This window comes from Lepidochelys kempii, chromosome 6 (assembly GCF_965140285.1).
Source record: "Lepidochelys kempii isolate rLepKem1 chromosome 6, rLepKem1.hap1, whole genome shotgun sequence".
In the NCBI taxonomy this organism is placed as follows: Eukaryota; Metazoa; Chordata; order Testudines; family Cheloniidae; genus Lepidochelys; species Lepidochelys kempii.
The window spans coordinates 72,710,105-72,729,046 of record NC_136385.1 but is presented as its reverse complement, the minus strand read 5'-3'; the positions used below and the strand labels follow the sequence as shown (position 1 = coordinate 72,729,046).

General features: G+C 43.4%; 1 protein-coding gene across 2 annotated transcripts in view; it reads right to left on the bottom strand.

Moving 5' to 3' along the window:
- INO80 (INO80 complex ATPase subunit) overlaps positions 1–18,942 on the bottom strand; it is a 130,882-nt gene that overhangs the window by 35,515 nt on the left and 76,425 nt on the right. For both annotated transcript variants that reach the window (XM_073348739.2, XM_073348740.2), the window contains 2 exons: positions 16,866–17,006; positions 8,438–8,663 (listed from right to left, as the gene is read on the bottom strand). In XM_073348739.2, the coding sequence (XP_073204840.1) occupies positions 8,438–8,663; positions 16,866–17,006 (367 nt within the window). The remainder of the gene's footprint in view (positions 1–8,437; positions 8,664–16,865; positions 17,007–18,942) is intronic.

Here is an 18,942-nt window from a genome sequence, read left to right as displayed (position 1 = left end):
CTTATTTCTTTACATTCTACCTCATCATTGATATGCAACGCTACTCCATCACCTTTACCTTTATTTCGGTCTTTCCTAAACAGCATATACCCTTCAATACCTGCAGTCCAGTCACGACTACCATTCCACCATGTTTCTGTTATCCCTATAACATCTGGTTTCACTTCCTGCAGCAGTAGCATACCCTTCTATTCTGTGGATCAGTTATTATAAGGTAAGTAACTTCTTTTTTGAGTGCTGGTCCCTAGGCATATTCTACTGTGGGTGAGTACTGCTGAGAAGCAGTACTCAAGTAGGAGGAAGGTGCGAGGATGCAGGTGACAGAGTCATCTGAATGACTGCTGTCCCAAAGGATGTGTCAGAAGAGGAGTCCTGTATTAGAGCGTCATGTCTTGTGACTGTATAGATGGAACTCCATGTAGCTCCTTTGCAAATGTAAAGTAAAGATACTCCCTGCAGCAGTGCACTGATGTTACTTGTGTTCTTGTAGAATGAGCCTTTACTCCATATAGGGTAGAACAGCTGGTAGCTGAGTAGGATACAGCCAGAAATCCATTTAGAGATATCCCTAGTGAGAGAAGGTCCCAATGATGGGGAAAATTGAGGCTTGGGAAGAGAAAAACATCTTCTGGTGTAATATAAGTCTCTGTCCTCCCCAGGGCAGGTGGAGGTGGGTGCTCCCCCAGGCAGGGAATCTAACTTATTAAAATTACAGTAAAAGCTGTTTTATCTGGCACTTCACCAACCAGAAAGATCTATAAACTGGCATTTCTGATCTTCATTGAAATTCCGGTTTATAGTCTGATTGGCGGGGGGCGGGCAAGGGGTTGCAGCGCAGGAGGGGATGCGGAGCGCGGGCTCTGGGAGGGAGTTTGGGTGTGGGAGGGGGCTCAGGGCACAGAGTTGGGGCGCGGGAGGGGGTGCCGGATCCTGAAGGTGCTCACCTTGGCGGCTCCCCGCAAGCCACAACCTGTCCCAGCTGCTCCTAGGCGGAGGCATGGTAGGCGGCTCCGCGCACTGCCCCTGCCCCACCCTGAGTGCTAGCTCCACAGCTCCCATTGGTTGGGAACCACAGCCAATGGGAGCTGCGGGGGTGGTGCCTGTGGGCAAAGGCAGCGCACAGAGCTGCCTGCCACACCTCCACCTAGGAGCAGCCGGGACAGGTCGCCACTTGCGGGGAGCCGCCAGAGTTGAGTCCCCCCCAGATCTGGCACCTGCCTGTACCCCCTCCCATGCCCCAACCCCCTGCCCCAAGCCCCCTCCCACAACCAAACTCCTTCCCAGAGCCCGCACCTCACAACCCCTCCCACACCCCAATCCCCAGCCCTGCACCCCCTCCCACACCCAAACTCCCTCCCTCTTAGTTAACCAGCACTTATGAGCACCCCTATTCCCACAACATGCTGGATAAAACAGATTTTACTGTATTAAGAACGAAGCACAAAACACAGTAAAGGCAAACTATGAAATATTTACAGATCGAAGAATAACGAAGAAACCGTTCTGGACATTGGGAGATTCTGACTCAACCACACAGTGGTAATAAGGAACGGGAGAGGTGGTTGAGCTGCTCTGCCCTTTATACCCTTAGAAGCATGAGGAGAACAAGGGCACATGTATAGACCAACCGACACTGCTTGTAAGAATTCTCTGACTCCACGCGCATGAAGTGCACGTGCACCCACAGTGGAATACACATCGGGACCAGCACAAGAAGAAGACAGACAGTTCAAGACCTGAATTTAGGCACTCAGATGTTTTCCAGCTGCAAATGATGGCATTAGTAACCTCTAAAACAGAGCACAGCCACCTTAACAGTGTTAGTAATTTCATCAACTCTCTTAAGAAAAACAGAACCCTGAACTCAGGCTTTGGCAGGTAAGTGACAGATGAAATGCTTTAAGAGCCATTTGGTTTAAGTTGATATATTTGGGATCTTTAAAAAAGGTATAAATTTACTTTCAAATGAAGACCCATTTAATTTTGCTCTTCTTCCGGTTGCTTGCTTTCCACTGCAGGATGAATTAAATTATTTAGCTTCATTAGTTATGAAACATTAAGACTTTAGAAATGATAAAAAGCTGATGTGGTTGTTAACTATCAGTGGGATGACTATGAGAGGAAGAAGTGAAATAATAAGTAGTGGTTGTTCAAATGTAAAATCTGTCTAGTCAGTTTGCCAAAAGAAATTATGCTGAGACAAGCAACCCAACTAAAGGATTCCGTTGTAGTGCTTAGGAAGAACTTTTGGCATGGTTCAAAAGGCAAAATACTACTGCTTTTCTTCTGCAATCTCTTAACAAGTGTGAATAGGGGATTAAGTTTTGGTAACTGGAAACATTAGATGCCTCATCACTGATTCCAACCATCTCCCCTTTAATGGTTCATTATATTTTAAACAATTACAAACAACTGGATGCATACTGGGAGTGAAGGACAACTTATCATCAGATATCCCTTGACTCTGAGTCGGGTGAGAAGGAGGTCACACTGTCACAAAAATAATCTGTTGATCCCGATCTTTGCCTAATCTCTTGGCATACAGAACAAACTAAACTACAGAGAATTTAGGCAGAGATCCCTCAAGGAATGCAACCAACCGGAAAGCAAGAAACACGTATCAAAGGGAATATTTTTATACTGGAAGAGAAAATTGGTTTGTTTTAATTTTGTGTGTTGTGGTGTCCTCCTATCTTGACAATATTGATTATTTAAAACTCAATAATTTCTGTATGTTTAAAGATCGCCACCTAGTGTTCAAGAAGCATCACAGACTGCTTCTGCAAAGCCATGATCAGGCACATACCCTCTCCACCTATATGTTATCCCCAATAGAAAGCAACATTGTGTAGTTTACTAGAATAGAGTTTAAAAGATTTTCTCTCCCTACCCACTTTCTCCCACTGTTTTTACTTTCCCCCTTATCCCCTGTGGAAAAAAGTTTTTTAAAAAAGTGAGTGGAATTTCTCCAAAATTTTGAAAAAAAAATTTTTTTCCCAAAATTTGAAACTGTAAAAATTTTGATTTTTAAATTTCATCATAAAATTTCAACTAAAGTGATTTTTTCCAGCTCAAAATGTCGTCACTGACATTTTATTTTTCATTAAAAAAAAGTCAACCAGTCCTATGACTTACAGATTGCACTGTGCCCAACAACAAATTCTTTATTACTATATAAAGTGGAGGAGGAAAAAGCAGTCAGTCCTGTAATCAACAACAGCAGGAAAGGGGCTGCGGACCTAATGGTGCCTCTTCAGTCAACAGAAAAAACAACAACTACCAACCAGCCAGGCAGGGGATGGACTGAAGCTGGCTGAGAGGGGGTGCTATAGATACTACTGCCTGTGGAAAACAGATAGTCACTAATGATTATGACTCAGAATAACCTCAGTGAGAGTTCTGGCTGATGACTGTGGCCGGACACATGGACCCCTGGGGAATTAGAAAATGCCCCTCTGGATATATAAAAATATAGAAGAAAGAGAGATAACGAGTCTGTATTCTAGTGACCCTCCCCCCGGGCAGTCTGCAGAGCACAATGGGGTCAATAAGAAGCTAGCTGGCTCTCACAGTAAACAGCCAGTGCTTTTTATCGATGCTAAAAGGACTCAGACGCTTCCTGCCATTTAATCCAGGACCATTTTTCTTTCAAAGAACAGGAAAAGCCTCAAGAGATTCCCACAGTGATCGCAACTACGTCTGCTGCCAGGGGTAGTGGGAATTCAGTCTCAGAGAGAGATAGGGACAGGGTTAAGAGATAGAAGCTGCTTCAGTACCTACTTATTTTAGAGCTTTGCACCCATAGTTCCATTTTACATTCACTGGGCTTTATCCTTGCATCAAATTGCTTCTTCGGTGCTTCATTATTCACTTTCCATAATGACTTGGATCATACCTGCATCCATACATACACACTGCTCCCCTGTCCCTGCATCTATGTCCCTTCTCAGCGCTCAGACTTAAACCTACTCTATTTCTCACTTAACCAACATCTGCTTGCTTAACCCAGTTTCGGTATACACTTCCTCAAGCACCCACCCATATGCTTAACCTTGCACCTGCATCATTCACCATATAGTTACTTACAAGTGCACACCCACAAGATTCCTGTGTATTGTTATTCAAACAATATTTAATTCCAAACTTTTTCTTTTATAAAAACTTTTTCAAGTGGCAGAATGAGATATCAAGATTTTTTCAGAACACATCCTCATCTTTCGGGGTCCACCTCAGCCACAAAACTTTCTTACACTCATGCACCTCTCCTTTCATGCCCCCCACCTACTTTACCCCAACACTTTTATCCCTCCCATTTTCTTTTAGCTGCAGTTATGATGTTGCACTCTATAAGATTTTATGCAAATATGCTAATGAGTGTGACTATAATGTAACTGGAATATGCTTCATGAAGAAGGTCTCTTGTAAGGTATCATTACAAAGCTTATAATCTACTGAGTGTGGTCATCCTATTTGTATGTATGTATCATTCTTGTATGTGAAACTAGAAATATGAAATATAACTCTGAGGGCCTTTTGTAATTATGCAAAGTGTGGGCCATTAATGGTGGTTTGGAACCTTGATGGCTCCCATCAACCAGGACAACTGACTGTGGATGACTCTGTTTGCTTGCACGCCTTCCTGTGAGTCAGGCTGGGAGGAATGAAGGCTTGGGGTCTCACAGGACATGTCACCTGGTACTGAAATCCATCTTAAACCAGGTGCTTTTCCATTTAGAAGGAGGGGTGGGGACCCAAAGAGACAAAAGATTCCTGCCTTGTGCCAAAGCTATATAAGGAGGTGGAACAGAACAAAGGGGGCTGCAATCATGAGAAATCCCCTAGCTAGCACCTGAACTCGAACAAGGGCTGTACAGGGGAAAGGATTGTGCCCAGACTAGGAAGGCGTCCAGTCTGTGATAGAAACTTACTAGAACATCTCTGAGGGTGAGATTTAATCTGTAATCACTTTTTTACTGTATTAGGCTTAGATTTGTGTGTTCTATTTTATTTTGCTTGGTAATTCACTTTGTTCTGTCTGTCATTACTTGGAACCACTCAAATCCAATTTTTTGAATTTAATAAAATCACTTTTTACTTATTAACTAACCCAGAATATGTATTAATACCGGGGGGGAGGGGGGGAGGGAAGGGGAGAATAGCTGTGCATATCTCTCTATCAGCGTTACAGAGGGCGAACAAATTGTGAGTTTATCCTGTACAAGCTTTATACAGGGTAAAATGGATTTATTTGGGGTTTGGACCCCACTGGGAGCTGGGTACCTGAGTGTTGGAGACAGGAACACTTCTTAAGCTGTTTTCAGTTAAGCCTGCAGCATTTGCGGGACGCATTTCAGACCTGGGTCTGCGTTTGTAGCAGGCTAGCGTGTCTGGCTCAAACCAGGCAGGGCACTGAAGTCCCAAGCTGGCAGGGAAAGCGGGCTCAGAGGTCGTCTCAGCACATCAGTTGGCAATTCCCAAGGGGAGTTCTGTGATCCAACCCGTCACAGCAGTAATTAACCTTTTGATTTTGTATAATTGCTGGAGACCAAACGTGTAAGAGTTCACCACACTGTATAAATCAGATTAATCTGAAACTATCTCAGCAGGTATGTTAGCCCCACTTAATAGTGTGTGAACGTGCACACATACATCCACACAAACATATCCCTCGGATAACCTGTCTTCAATTCCCCTATGAGAAATCTTAGTAAACCAGAAAGCAGCAAGCAAAAACCATTTTCCTTTTACCCTGTTCATGTCCCCCTCCAAAGATCCTTGACCCAAAAAGGTCTTGGGAACAAGCTGGCAATCTGTAAGCGTGAGCTGTTTTTCCTCTTGACTATCTCTTAAATCTCTAGCGCTTCATGCAGGCCACTATTCAGGACCATCATTCTGCAAAGTGACAGTATTCCCAGCTACTGAATGTCACTGTGGTACCGGTAATCAAACTGGGAGCTAGTTACCTATGCTCAGAATTATGGGCTAATCAACAGGATCAAAATGAAGGCTGAGATTGCTTTATTATTGCAGTGACATCTTTCCTCCCCTGGCCCCAGAATTTAAGCAAGTCTGCCATGTTGCAAACACAGATTTTTCCAGTCCAAATCCAGTGAATCATCCCCCCGCTCGCCTCTGCTTCTCAGGCCATTTTACCCTATATTTGGTACCCCAAATCCTGCCTTTTCTTTGCAGACTGCTGCAAGTATAATGTTTATCCTCTAGTTCAGAGGACTGGCAAACAGACCTCCTAGACCAATACCACAGTGTCTCAGTGGACTTGCTCACAGGAGGCACTTGTGAAATGAGTGTCTATCCACCAATCTCTAAAGAGTCTTCTGTTCTGGAGCAGTGATGGAAGAAGTATTTTTGAATATGTGCCTAGCAGGAGGACAGGGGACAAGGGGAGGGGCAAAACACAAAGCCCTAGTATTGTGGTCTAGCAATCAAAAACATCTCTTTATAGCCTAAAATGCTGGTTGAGTTACAGGGCTGGCCTAAGGGAAAATGGCACCCTGGGAGAACTTGCATTTTGGTTCCCCTGGCCCCCGTGGGCGTGGTGCCCCCTCATTGCCCCTGGCCCCCATGGGCTCCCCAGGCTCCCCTCCCTCCCTTCGCCCCAAAGACCTGCTGTCCCTCCTGCACCCCTAATCCCAGCACCCCCTTTGCTCCTAAGCCCTGCATCCCCCTCCTGCACCCATGGAAAGTGACCTGGATGCACGAAGCAGCTGGCATTGCTGCTCGTTCCCCCCTAGACTGCTGCTCCTTTGCCCCGCACACCCCTAGAAGACTGGGGGGGGGGGGAGGCCGAGGAGCAACATATGGGCTCCCTGCAGCCAGGTCACTTTCCCCACATGGGCTGCGAAAGGAGAGGGCATGAGAGCAGCAGCTCCTGATGCCTCACAGCCCAGGTGGGGAAAGTGACCTGAATGCAGAGAGCCCTGGTGTGTGTGCACGGGGTGACTCCGTGAGGGAGACTGTGTGTAAGAGTGTGTGTGAGTAAAAACAGCTAACAAAAGCCAAAACTGGCCAAAACACCAGCCATATGCTGCTCCCACTAAAACAGAAATATCCCACTATCTCATCCTTCACGTTTCTCATATGAACGACTAGGGCTGGAATTAAATTTTGGTATGAAATTGGGGGAAATTTAAAAACTGTTTAAAACATTTTAAAAATAAAATGTATGAAAAACTTTAATACATTTTATTTACAGTGTCACTATGCATACTAATCTTGCTAGTCCTCCCCCACAGACAGAGAGGCACCAAGGCTAGGATCAGGACCAGCTGTGCCCCCAAAAGACTAGGCCAACTCTCCAAATCGGACCAAACCCACATCCTTACCCAACCCGAACTGGACCGAACCCCCTGAACTGGACCTGACCCACATCCCTCCCCAGACTGAACTGGACCCAACCCACATCCCTGCCTAGACCAGGGGCACTGGTGGGGGGGATGGGGCAGGAGGAACTGGGGGAGGTTCAGTCTCCCCCAGGGGTGCTGGTGAGGGACAGGGGGCACTGGGTCTCCCCCAGGGATGCTGGTGGGGGGATGGGGCAAAGGGACTCTAGTTGCTCCACGGGGCCCGGGCCAAGGGGGCTTACCTGGAGCAAGGAGCACCCACTGGTTGGGGTGTCCGTCCACTGGGTGCTGGTGCCGCCTACTGCCCAGCATGGTCCGGGACCCCCACACTCCCTGGCCTCTGATTTCGAATAATGGTGGGGCTGGGGCGAGCTGCATGTGCAGCACCCTCCCACCAGTGCTGCCCCAGGCCTCACAGGGACCTGGGAGCCCAGGGAGGAGGCGGGAGCTACACCACTTGGGAGCCCAAGAGTCCAAGGCCCGCAGCAGCCAGAAACCCCGGGCCTGCCGCCAAGCCTCTCCCTACCCCCGCTCACTCCACCAAGTGGTACGGGCCTCTGGGGGGGAGGAGGTGAGGCCGGAGCAGAGCCGCAGCGGCTGAGGGCTCCTCTCCACCCCCGTCACTGGAAGGAGCTCTCATCTGACTGCTGGCGGGCTGACAGGAGCAAAGGGGGGGGGGAGGGAAAGGGACAGGAAGGAGGGGGCAGCCCTGGGCCCAGTGGCCAAGAGGGGCTGGGCTGGGTGGAGAGGAACCACTGCCGCAACCGCTTGGCTGCAGCATGCAAGTGGAGCTCCGGGCCAGGCCAGTGCACGGTGCCCTCTTTGACAGGCTGCCCTGGGCAGCCACCCCACCCAAAGGCCGGCCCTGTTGAGTTAAGCACCAGAAGAGGTTATGTTAAACTAGCTCTCCCCCCACTGGCTGCTTTGCTTCAGAAAACGTATGGGTAGAAATCAGAGCACTTTAAGAAGTTAAAGGGATACTTTTTCACTCAAAGGAAAAAGAACAGATGACTTTATTTGCCTAGTCCCATTAATCTATTCCACTATAGAAATTTAGAAAGGAATTAGAAACTCACCTGGTATTCTGATGAAAGACCAGCCATTCTGAGGCCTGACCCCCAACAACCCTCCCGGATACTCTGGGAAGAACTGGGAGCATCGTTTCAGGCAATCAGCTGCTAGTTCGGGTGCCCCATTCAATATACACTGCTTTGCTTCAAGACTTCCTCCTTCCTTAAATGCCCTATGTTCATACTCTGCACTTTTATCATTGCAGTAGAAATCCAGAGGCACTGCTATTACCTATGAGTAAACACAAGTAAACTAATGAATACATACACTCACATTTTCCTTCTATTCACAAAAAAAGTCTTCAGTTAAATTAGTTTCCAGAGGGACAAGATTTAAAAGCAAAAGTCATTATGTTAATATACAAATGGTAATACCATCTTAAACTGATTTAAAATAATGAGAGCTGGAAAAAAAGTGCCCGGTCAATGCTCAGGCATGAACTATTGTCCTTCTGCTAATCTGTACTTTGACTTGCATTTAGTGCCAACAGTTGCAAGACGGAGGGCAAAACTAAGATAAAGTAATGTGCACTGTCACTGTATAGGTTTCAGAGGAACAGCCGTGTTAGTCTGTATTCGCAAAAAGAAAAGGAGTACTTGTGGCACCTTAGAGACTAACCAATTTATTTGAGCATGAGCTTTCGTGAGCTGTAGCTCACGAAAGCTCATGCTCAAATAAATTGGTTAGTCTCTAAGGTGCCACAAGTACTCCTTTTCTTTTTGTCACTGTATAGCTCATTTCATCTATGTTTGGTTGGAATTCTTCACTCTCTAGTAGTTCCTACTTGTCGGAGTCCAGCTTTGCACAACTCCCTCAACTTCTCCCCTACCCTAGAAGGCTACTGCATTTCAGCAGGGACCTATGTATAGTTGAAATACTGAAGACGTGGAAATCAGGAAAGAAAAATGTAAAAAGGGGGAAAGAAGACACAGTTTGGTAGTCTTTCAGAGGCAGCACTTGGCAATGATGGGCCAGACAAATATTAATACAAGATTTCAGTATTTAAGATGAGTAGGGGGTTTATCTTATGTTTTTAGCTAGTCATTCTGTGCATCCCTTTCCTCACTGACTGTTTTCAGTATGCTCTCTCCAGCTACATAGAATAGTCTTTTGCCAACACAGGAACCCAGGCTTTATATCATAACTAGCTATCTTGGACCATCTCCATCATTTTAATCTTTGCTGCTATCTGGATGGAGAGTAGAAGGGACTGGTTAGCCAAACAGCTGTGTGTTCAGATGGCTGAAAGTCCCTTGATAAAGTGTCTGCTCCAGTAGACAAAGCTGCCTTTTGTATCATCTATAGTATTCTCTTATCTCTCCTCACTAGGCTAGCAGGCAACTCTGAGGTGCCATCCTGTGCAGCAGATAACTACTCAGAACAAATACATTTTAACAGCTCCCTAATGAAGGAGTTAAGATGGATGCAAGAAGCAATGGGAAAGACAGGAAGTGCTGTGCCATGTAATCCCAGATGTTCTCATCCATTTTTACCTAGGACTGTTGAAAAATAGGGTTCTACTCCCCTCTGATAGTTTCCTTTTCTCTCTCCATTTCCCCAAAGTGATGAAAACAGAAGGAATTGTGGGAAAAGTATGACACATCACACACATACAACTGCTCTAGTGGGATGCTCTATAGACCTCTCAATAACAGAGCATAAAATCCAAAGCAGATGGAGCAAATACATCACTTTCTTTTACAAGCCTCAAATTAAAGCACCAAATCACCATTTAACATGCAGTATTTTACAAGAAGGGGTACACTGCCAACTTCCTCTTCTCCTTTCTGAGTGTAAGTCTGCTTTGGGACAAGCACTCTGGGGGAAAGACTCTGCAAAAGCTCTTTATATTCCATTTCCTACAAAGATGATAGAGGAAGTTTTGATATGCTTTCGAGAGACCTGGAAAGGTGCTTTGAATTCATTTACCTCAACAGCTTCAAAACAATGAAAGCTAAATTGCAAATTTCAATGCATATTATTAAATTAATTCCCTAAGATGAGAGAAAAGTTATTTACTGATAATGGTGTGTTTGTAGTTTTCTTCTCTAATCCAGGAAACAAGTATGTCATCACTTCAGAGAACACAGTGTTATACACCAGAAGCAGGATGTAGAAAATTGATGTTATTTATGCACATGTATGAAAACTAGGAATTCTCTCCACAATTTCCAGCAGTTAGGGTAGGTAGATCCAGACCAGTTACATCAAGGTAAAAGGAATTAGAGCCTGCATCTACACCAGGGGAAAGACTGTGGCTAACCTTTACCTATCTTCAACCTCTTTTCCTTATATTGATAAAACCTTGTTTCCCAAATGGAAGGTTTTCTTTGCAACCGTAAGGACTAGAGGTTTTTTTTTTTTCTTTAAATGAATGCTTAGATTCTGGCACACAATTATGGTACAAATTCAAACAGAAAAACAAGTAGTGCAGCAATTTGTGTATTTCAGCATGCACAAGGTCTGACTTATTCACGGACTAAAAATGGCTTTGAGCCTACTTGTTTTCATAGTGCAAACAGACGTACACTGCGGCTGCAGCTCTTCCAAGAGCAAAGGAATAGGAATTTGGGAAGGTGGAACAGGATGTTAGGATTGCACTTTAGACCAATCTGAAATCAGTAACGGATACTAAAACAGTTAATACACTGAGGACTCAGAATACCATCATTATGAAAAAATAAAATTAATCAGAACCAAAAGGCAGGGTTGAGCACTTAGCACTGATTCAAAGATGATTTGCTACAGTACACTGCCATCTGCAGTCAAAGCAAGAGACTGTATTTAGTGCAAGGCAGCAAGGTTTCTCATGATGAATGAATTTCAGACTCCTCTGCCTGAACACTGACCCCACAGTAATAGTGGCAAAAATGTACCCAGGGGCCTGTCTTTCCCCTTTGTTAAGGGCATTGTTTACCCTCAAGCTGTAGTTCATATTTCTACATTGAACAAACCTGAGTTGGAACAGAGAAGAATATTCCATACAGCAGTGATGCCCAAACTTTTTAGCTTTTACCACTTGGAAGGTGCTTGAAGGCCAGCACTTTACTCAAAATAGAGCAATCTGTAGCCACTTTCATATTCAATAAAGAAGTGTGACCTTTGTAGTAGGTCCTAGCATGCAATTCATTATGGCTGCTGAACTCAAGATGGGAAGTTTTGTTCCAGGAACCCTAATTTCCTCAGGCTACACATCTGTATGGAAAAAATGAGAGTGACTCTGAGGGCTGCACTTGCGTCACATCTGATCCTAAAGGAAGAGCTATTAGGAGAGAATGCCAAGGGAACTCTGCATGCCTGAGGTGTCCAAAAGCACTCTCTATATTAACAGGAAAGAACCTTCACCTGTAGGAAGTGTGCACATGTAAAGGTTATTAATATCTTAGGCAATAATTGGGGCAATCTGAGTTAGTCATGACAGCACCAAACACTTATAAGACATTATCCAAAAACATCTACATATTCTTCAAGAAAAAAGAAATCATACAAAGTGCTGAGGAACCTGTAAAAGGAAGGGAAAGAAAAGAAAGACAAATAATACTAATGGAAAAGTTTCATATATGCGCACATACCTCTCCCTCACTGTCAGGTCTGTTCTTGTGGTGCTACATGTAATGAAAGGCAGATAGTCCCTGACTCCAAATTCTCATGTTTATTAATGCATGTTATCAAATTGTATTAGTGCAGCAATCATGGATTAGATCAGTAAGACGACACTCTGTTTTGAGGTAATCTACATATATCATCTTTAACTCAACAGTTATACAGTATAAAATCAGTGCTAGTTTAAGGAATACTGTCTCTATTTTCATGCAAAATTGAATATGTTGAATATGTTGTAGGATTTTTAAATCACCTATCATTGTGATATTTGGAATCCATACAGGGGTTTATCAAACTCTTAAACTGAAGTGAACAATACATAATGCTCTGGGCTGATTTCATGAGCCCATTAAAAGTAAGAACATGAGACACACATGTACCCTTCAAATCACCTTCGTGTTTTAGGCCTCTCTCTGATTCAGTATAACGGCTTGCAAATGCATAAAAATTATACTCTGTCACAACCTTAACCATCATCTACAAACAATCCCATCCCTGTCTCTTGCTCCATTAACTTCCCACACCTCATCATAGCTCAGTACCAACAGCGGGACATTCTTTCTGGAAGCATTTGGGCTCATTCTGCTGTTTAAAGACTTGTACATTCTTGCCAACAGTTTATAACAAGCATGAAAACTCTTAAATTTTCACTTCCCAGGAAAACAAAGCCCTGTCTCCACTTAATCCTTTCTATGTAGTAGCCAAGCCAAACCAAGGCCAGACAATTTCCCCATTTACAAGTGTTATGACAAAATAAACTGCAGACACTATTTTCCCCCACCTGCCCAATACTGGATCAGCATATCAATTCCTGAGCTGAGCTTTTAACCATGCTCCACTCACATTGACCTGCAGTACAGAAAATACACATATACCTTCATAGATGACACAACTTATTTATGGAGGTCAGTGAAGAGCCCCTATGCTATAGAGTTGACATAAGTAATTCTAGGGAGATCAGTGTTTCATTCACATCTATTTTCAGCTGTCTGTCCGGTCTTGAACAATGTGATGTTAGGACCAGGAACGATATCCCCCATTCTGCAAGGCCTAGTCAGATTCTTGGCCTCACAATCAGAGCAGATGAGCTCATTCCAGGAGGTGCCAAGGAGAAGCAAACAGGCCATGAGTGTAGACAGCTATTTGCCATCTTCCCTTCCCTAGATGCCAATGTATAATTACACACACATCCAGCTTTAGTCAAGCCCACTGATAAATCCAGTAATAACACAGATTAGGAATGGAACATTTGGGTGGCTTGGTGATAAGAGTCTTCTGCTCCCAGTCTGTTTCTCTATGATTATTGCTGTTATTGCTTCTCCATCAGCGACGGGGATTTATTGGTCTGCTATTGAGTCAAAGTAAACAGTAGACATCAGGCTTGGGAGCGTAGGCTAATTGGAAGCAGATGTCCTCACCTGAGGCTCCTCTGCAGCTAACCTTCCAGTTCCTTTAGGGTAGGGTTCTTTTTTTTGAGAGCAGGTGGTTGACTGGACTTCTGGAGCTACATATGATAACCTATGAAGGTGTTTCATACCCATAAACACAGTTATTGCTAGCAAGAGAGTGAAAGCTTTTCACATTTTATTGGATCATAAAATAAAGGGAATATAAGGTAAAAGAATGCCACGTGAGTCATTTCCCGTAGATTTGGAGTTTCTTCTCATTCAGCCTGTTTCTTATTCTCCATGTTCAGCTTGCCGCCCCCCGCCCTTTTTGGGGGGGGCGGGGGAGGTGAAGCCGAGGATGATGGATTACATAGTTCAAAAAAGACAAAAAGTCTAAGGTGCCAATCCTGCCGTTTGGCTAAGTGCTCCTGCTTGGTGCTGAGCACCCACAACTCTCTTTGACTGCACTGTAACTGCACAATGTGCTCAGCAGCTTGCTAGATCACGCCCTGGCAAAGCGACCTCATTCTTATCCATCATCATCGTATCTGTGCTATGGAGTCTAGCATGGTGTAGTTAGCGCACACCACATGCTTTTCTCACTTTATGCTGTTTCTCAAAAACTGCACCTTTACCCTGGCAACTGGGAGAAGCAGGATTCAGTGGCTCACCTTTTATTAAAAAACAATGTGTCAAAAACTCCTTATGAAAACGGTATGCATGCATGGTTGGGAATTAATAAACAGATAACTCAATCTCTAGAGTGCCACAATAAAAAGAATAATTTACAGAGTAAAAATGGATTTCATGCAGTATTATTGTGATAGCCTGTACCTCATATGACACCCTGTACTCCATGTTCACCACTTTTATATAGTTATGATGTATTTTGTACAAAATGTGCCTTGTGAGGTTTCATTTGAAAACCCATAATCTGCTAAGCATTGTTGTCCTGTTAAAATGTGTGCACCAACATTGAATATTGAGCTATAAGATTTTGCTATATGTTTGTTACTGAAACATTTTGTAATTCTGGGGAATGCCCACAGACTAGCTCCCCAGTGTTAACAAAGGACTGACCACAGGTGTTAGAAAACTACTAGCTAATGAAGCAACCATTCACCATTAGGTGGGACTGTAAACAAAAGATTTGCATGTCATCCCTTACATATGCAGAAGGTGGGTGAACAAGAAATTTACAATTCACCTGGCAGATTGAATCTCACCTACCCCTTCGACTCTCACATACCCCACAGACTGCACCCAGCAGGGGGTAAGGGGCCCTCGGGAGAAGAATCCTCAAAGAGAGGAGAGTATAAAATAAGACATAATGGCTTCCCCATGACTCTATTCCCACACCTCGACACATGGAACCAAGATCATTTGGAAGACAGAGAGAAGCACCATTGAACTGTGGGAGGGGTGGCCCCAGGCTGGAAGGAGACAGCCTATGAAATGTATTGCAGCTTACGGTGAAACAATCTGGTTTGCTTTTAGAACTATTAGCTTTGGTAAAGTTTAGGAAATAGCTTGCGTTTTTATTTTTTATTTCTTTCATAACCATTTCTGACTTGTATGCCTTTATCACTTAAAATCTATCTTTTTCTAGTTAATAAACTTGTTTCATTGTTTATCTAAGCCTGTGTGCTTTTGGTTGAATTGTCTGGAGAATCTCTATTCAGGTTAACAAAGGCTGTTGCATAGTCATTACTCTGTGATAGAATGATGGACTTATAATGAGCTTACACTGTCCAAGGGGGCCTTGAACAGCGTAAGATGCACATTTCTGGGGTGTCAGGGACTGACGGATTTGTGGGTGTGGCCCTACATCTGTTCATGAGTTGCTGGGAGTAACTTTACATAGTTACTGCCTTTACATAGTAATGGATGTGTGAGCAGTGCTTGGAGAGGCTGCTTTTCACTAGCAGAGCAGAATAAGAGTTCTGGTCTGGAAAATTAAGGTGACACAGCAATTCAGTGGTTCAGCTTGCACTCTGGGACTATGGGCTAGTCTACACAGTTCTCCCAGCGCTCTAAAAAAAACCCACCACAATGAGAGGCATGGCTCCCAGTGCTGGTGCACTGTTTACACTGGCGCTTTACAGTGCTGAAACTTGCTGCGCTCAAGGGCGCGTTTTTTCATTGTAAATTGCCAGTGTAGTCAAGCCCTATGTCTACACTACAGACCTTACAGCAGCACAGCTGTACCGTTACAGCAGCACCGCTGTAAGGTCTCCTCTGTAGCCGCTCTATTGCCAGAGCGGTGGTAGCTACAATTCTTCCATCAGCCTAGCACTGCCTATGCTGCGGGTTAGGTTGGTATAGTTACGTCTCTAAGGGGGTGTGGATTTTTCACACTCCTGAAAGATGTAGCTATACAGATGCAAGTTCCTAGCGTTGACCAACACTCAGACAAAAACCCATCCCACCCTCCAACAAATCTCCCTTCCCACTCCCCCAAAAAGAAAAAGAAAAAAAAGCTCACTGAAGACAACAAACAGCTCCAATCCTCTTTAAATAACTCACTACTCTAAGCCTGAATGTTAGTTTTACAGCTTTTGGAATTAAGAGAGCAGTTGAAATCAAGAGATGTATTATTGGAAGAGACTATCCATACTGCAGAAAAACAGCATATTACTGGCCAGATATACTGCTAGAGTATTTGGGCTGAATTTCAGAAAGGGAACATGCATCTTTCATTTTGTAAAAATACATATCCAATCTTCACAGCACTACATAATGAACCAAATTCAAAGGTGATCAAAGGTGGTACAAGTTACACACTGACTAAGGGGCATAGCAGCAGCACTGTAACAGAAAAACAAAATGGTTATGAAAGTTTGGAGTCTGATAGGCCAATTAACCTTGCATCTTCCTTTGGTTGCTTTTGCTACTACAATCTTGCCCTTCCTCCTCCTGGGTAAAAAAGTTACAAAAAGAAGTTCTATAGAATTTAATACCAAAAGATATGCTTATTATAGTTCTTTTTAAAACCAACCAACCAACCAACCAACGGAATTTAATAGAGAATTCTATCCCTACTACAGCATTCCATAAAATGGTTTAAAAAACCCCCCACACTAGAAAGGGTATCATTTGCTATAGCTGTTTTGGGGGTAATGTCTATAAAAGTCTGTTATATTCCTATAGAACTACATTGGAGTCAATCCTATTAATAAATTCTCTAGGACTTGACCAAATGAAATTAATACCATTTATCTCAAAATTTGGGCCAATATTAGAGATATTTCTTGCCACATAACATCTGTACAGGTAGAGATTTGAAAATTTTGTGGAGACAGGATATAGGAACACTTTTTTTAAGTGCACAAAAGGATATTTTCAAAGACAATGGTACTGTACAAAACATCATAGCAGCTTCATAAATAGTTACAAGAAGGAATAGATTCCCTCACTGTAATATCATCTTTGCAGGACTTACCCGTGGGCTGGCTATGCACAGGAAGGATGGCAGTTCAGTGACCTGGCAGCACCGGACTGATGAGGTAGCTGATCTCCTTCGATGTATGACATGGTCTGAATAGCCAGTAACTGTTTTACAGTGGCTACTGAACACAAGGTTCTAAAAATTAAATTAAATAAAGAGTTAATTCAATCAAGAAGGGAATCCTTTTTAGTTGTTTATCCCTGTGTCAGAAAGAATGATAATGAACAATCACAAAAGAATTTCCTTGGGAACAGGGATCTTTACATAGCTTCTGTAATGTTAGTGCACAGAATTCTCAGTGCCTCCATTTGCAACTGCCATTTTCAATTAGAAAAGGAGACTCTGCCCAGCTGCCACTTCTCCCCCTCTTGACATATATTTTGGAATTGGACACACTGTTTTGCCTCCTCAGCACTTTTTCACCTTAGCTTTTAATGGCAGGAAAGCAGATACATATTCCAGTAAGGATGACCCTCTCTCACACTCCTCAAAGGCACACCCTATGTGGATAGAAAGAACCTTAGCAGGAGAGAGCTCTACAAGGACATCAGAGGTGAACAGATTGTTATATTTCCACTATTTACAACCCTTTTCTAATCCTTTTTTCCTCTTTCCATGCAAAATTGCTCTTGAATTTATCATTGATGGCCTGAGGGTACTGGCACTTAGGGTGTATATCCCATTGCCAGAATTGTGGTGCCCACATAGCGGCAGATCCCTCATTTTACAAAGGATATTTCTGGCATCATGAAAGTAGATGGAGCCAAAACTGTGGGGTCTGGGATGGCACTACAGTTTAAAGAAAGAAAAGCCACTCAATATGCTCTGGTCCTCAAGGAAAACAATGAAAAACCATCTACTTCAGAACAATTTTGCTTGCTTATTTTAGTTTCTGTCCCTCTTTTCCTTTGTCTTTATTACCATACATATCTGTATCAAAATATGACTTATGTGATCTAGAGATGAATACACTCCTGATGCCTACTCTTTATCTGAACTTCTAATCTGTTCACAATTAGTTGCTATGGGATAATTATGATGTCAAAAATGGGAGATAATTTTGTGGGGACACTAGCAGCAGGAACAGATGAACTAAGGAACATACATCTTTTATTTTCATAGAATCAAAGGATTTGTTGTAGGGAGTCAGACCCCTAGTTCATTAAGCTCTGTAAGTAGCAACCATTACCTGATGCTTCAGAGAAGGACAACCCAAAATATACACATCCTATAATGCCTCTAAATCAATTGTGTGACAGTTAATATAGGGAGAAATTTCTTTCTGATCCATAGATCTATGCTCTGTAATGAAAACTGAAGAGAAAAAATCTGACACCAACAGAAATGTTTCTACATGGTACTGCAGAACTTCCATGAGGTATCAGCTGGATTCTGCCACTTTACAGTCCAAGCAAACACAAGAACTAAATACTGTAGTTGAAAATACTGTAGTTGTAACTGCAAGACAAAAGAATATTCTCATGACTCAATAACTTAAAACTCTCAAAAACAATGAAGGTAACTGTCTTCATGGTCAATCTATGCTAGTAACCCTTCTGTCACCGCAGATCTCCAAGTACACTCCATCAGCCCCACCTGTGAAAGCAGTGTTGCAGCTGCTATCAGTCTAGCTCCAGGCCTTGAGCTGGCACCAAGCAAATTCATACATCCTGACTCAATTCCTGCCCCTCAATCTGACTGAGTCCAGACTGGATTGATTCTTCTTTTACGTAATTTGAACAGGGTCAGGAATTTCTCAGCAAGTTCTTTGACAGCAAGCATTGGAATACTGGCTGCAGCACGTTTTTGTTTTTTATTTCCTAGAGAGAGAGTTGGGGATGAGGTGGTGGGAAACTGGAATTTCTCTCCACGCAAAACCTGGAGCGTAGGATATTATATTGCAACAATTAGCTAAAAAAATATTGATTCCACTGATACACACTTTCCACAGGACATCTTCACTGTTTGAGTCTCCGTTGGGCACTGATATAAAAAAGCAAGCCATGTTGGCTTCAGCCCAATTAGAAACAGGAAAAAACAAAGGAAAGACTAAGACGGTATCTCAAATAAG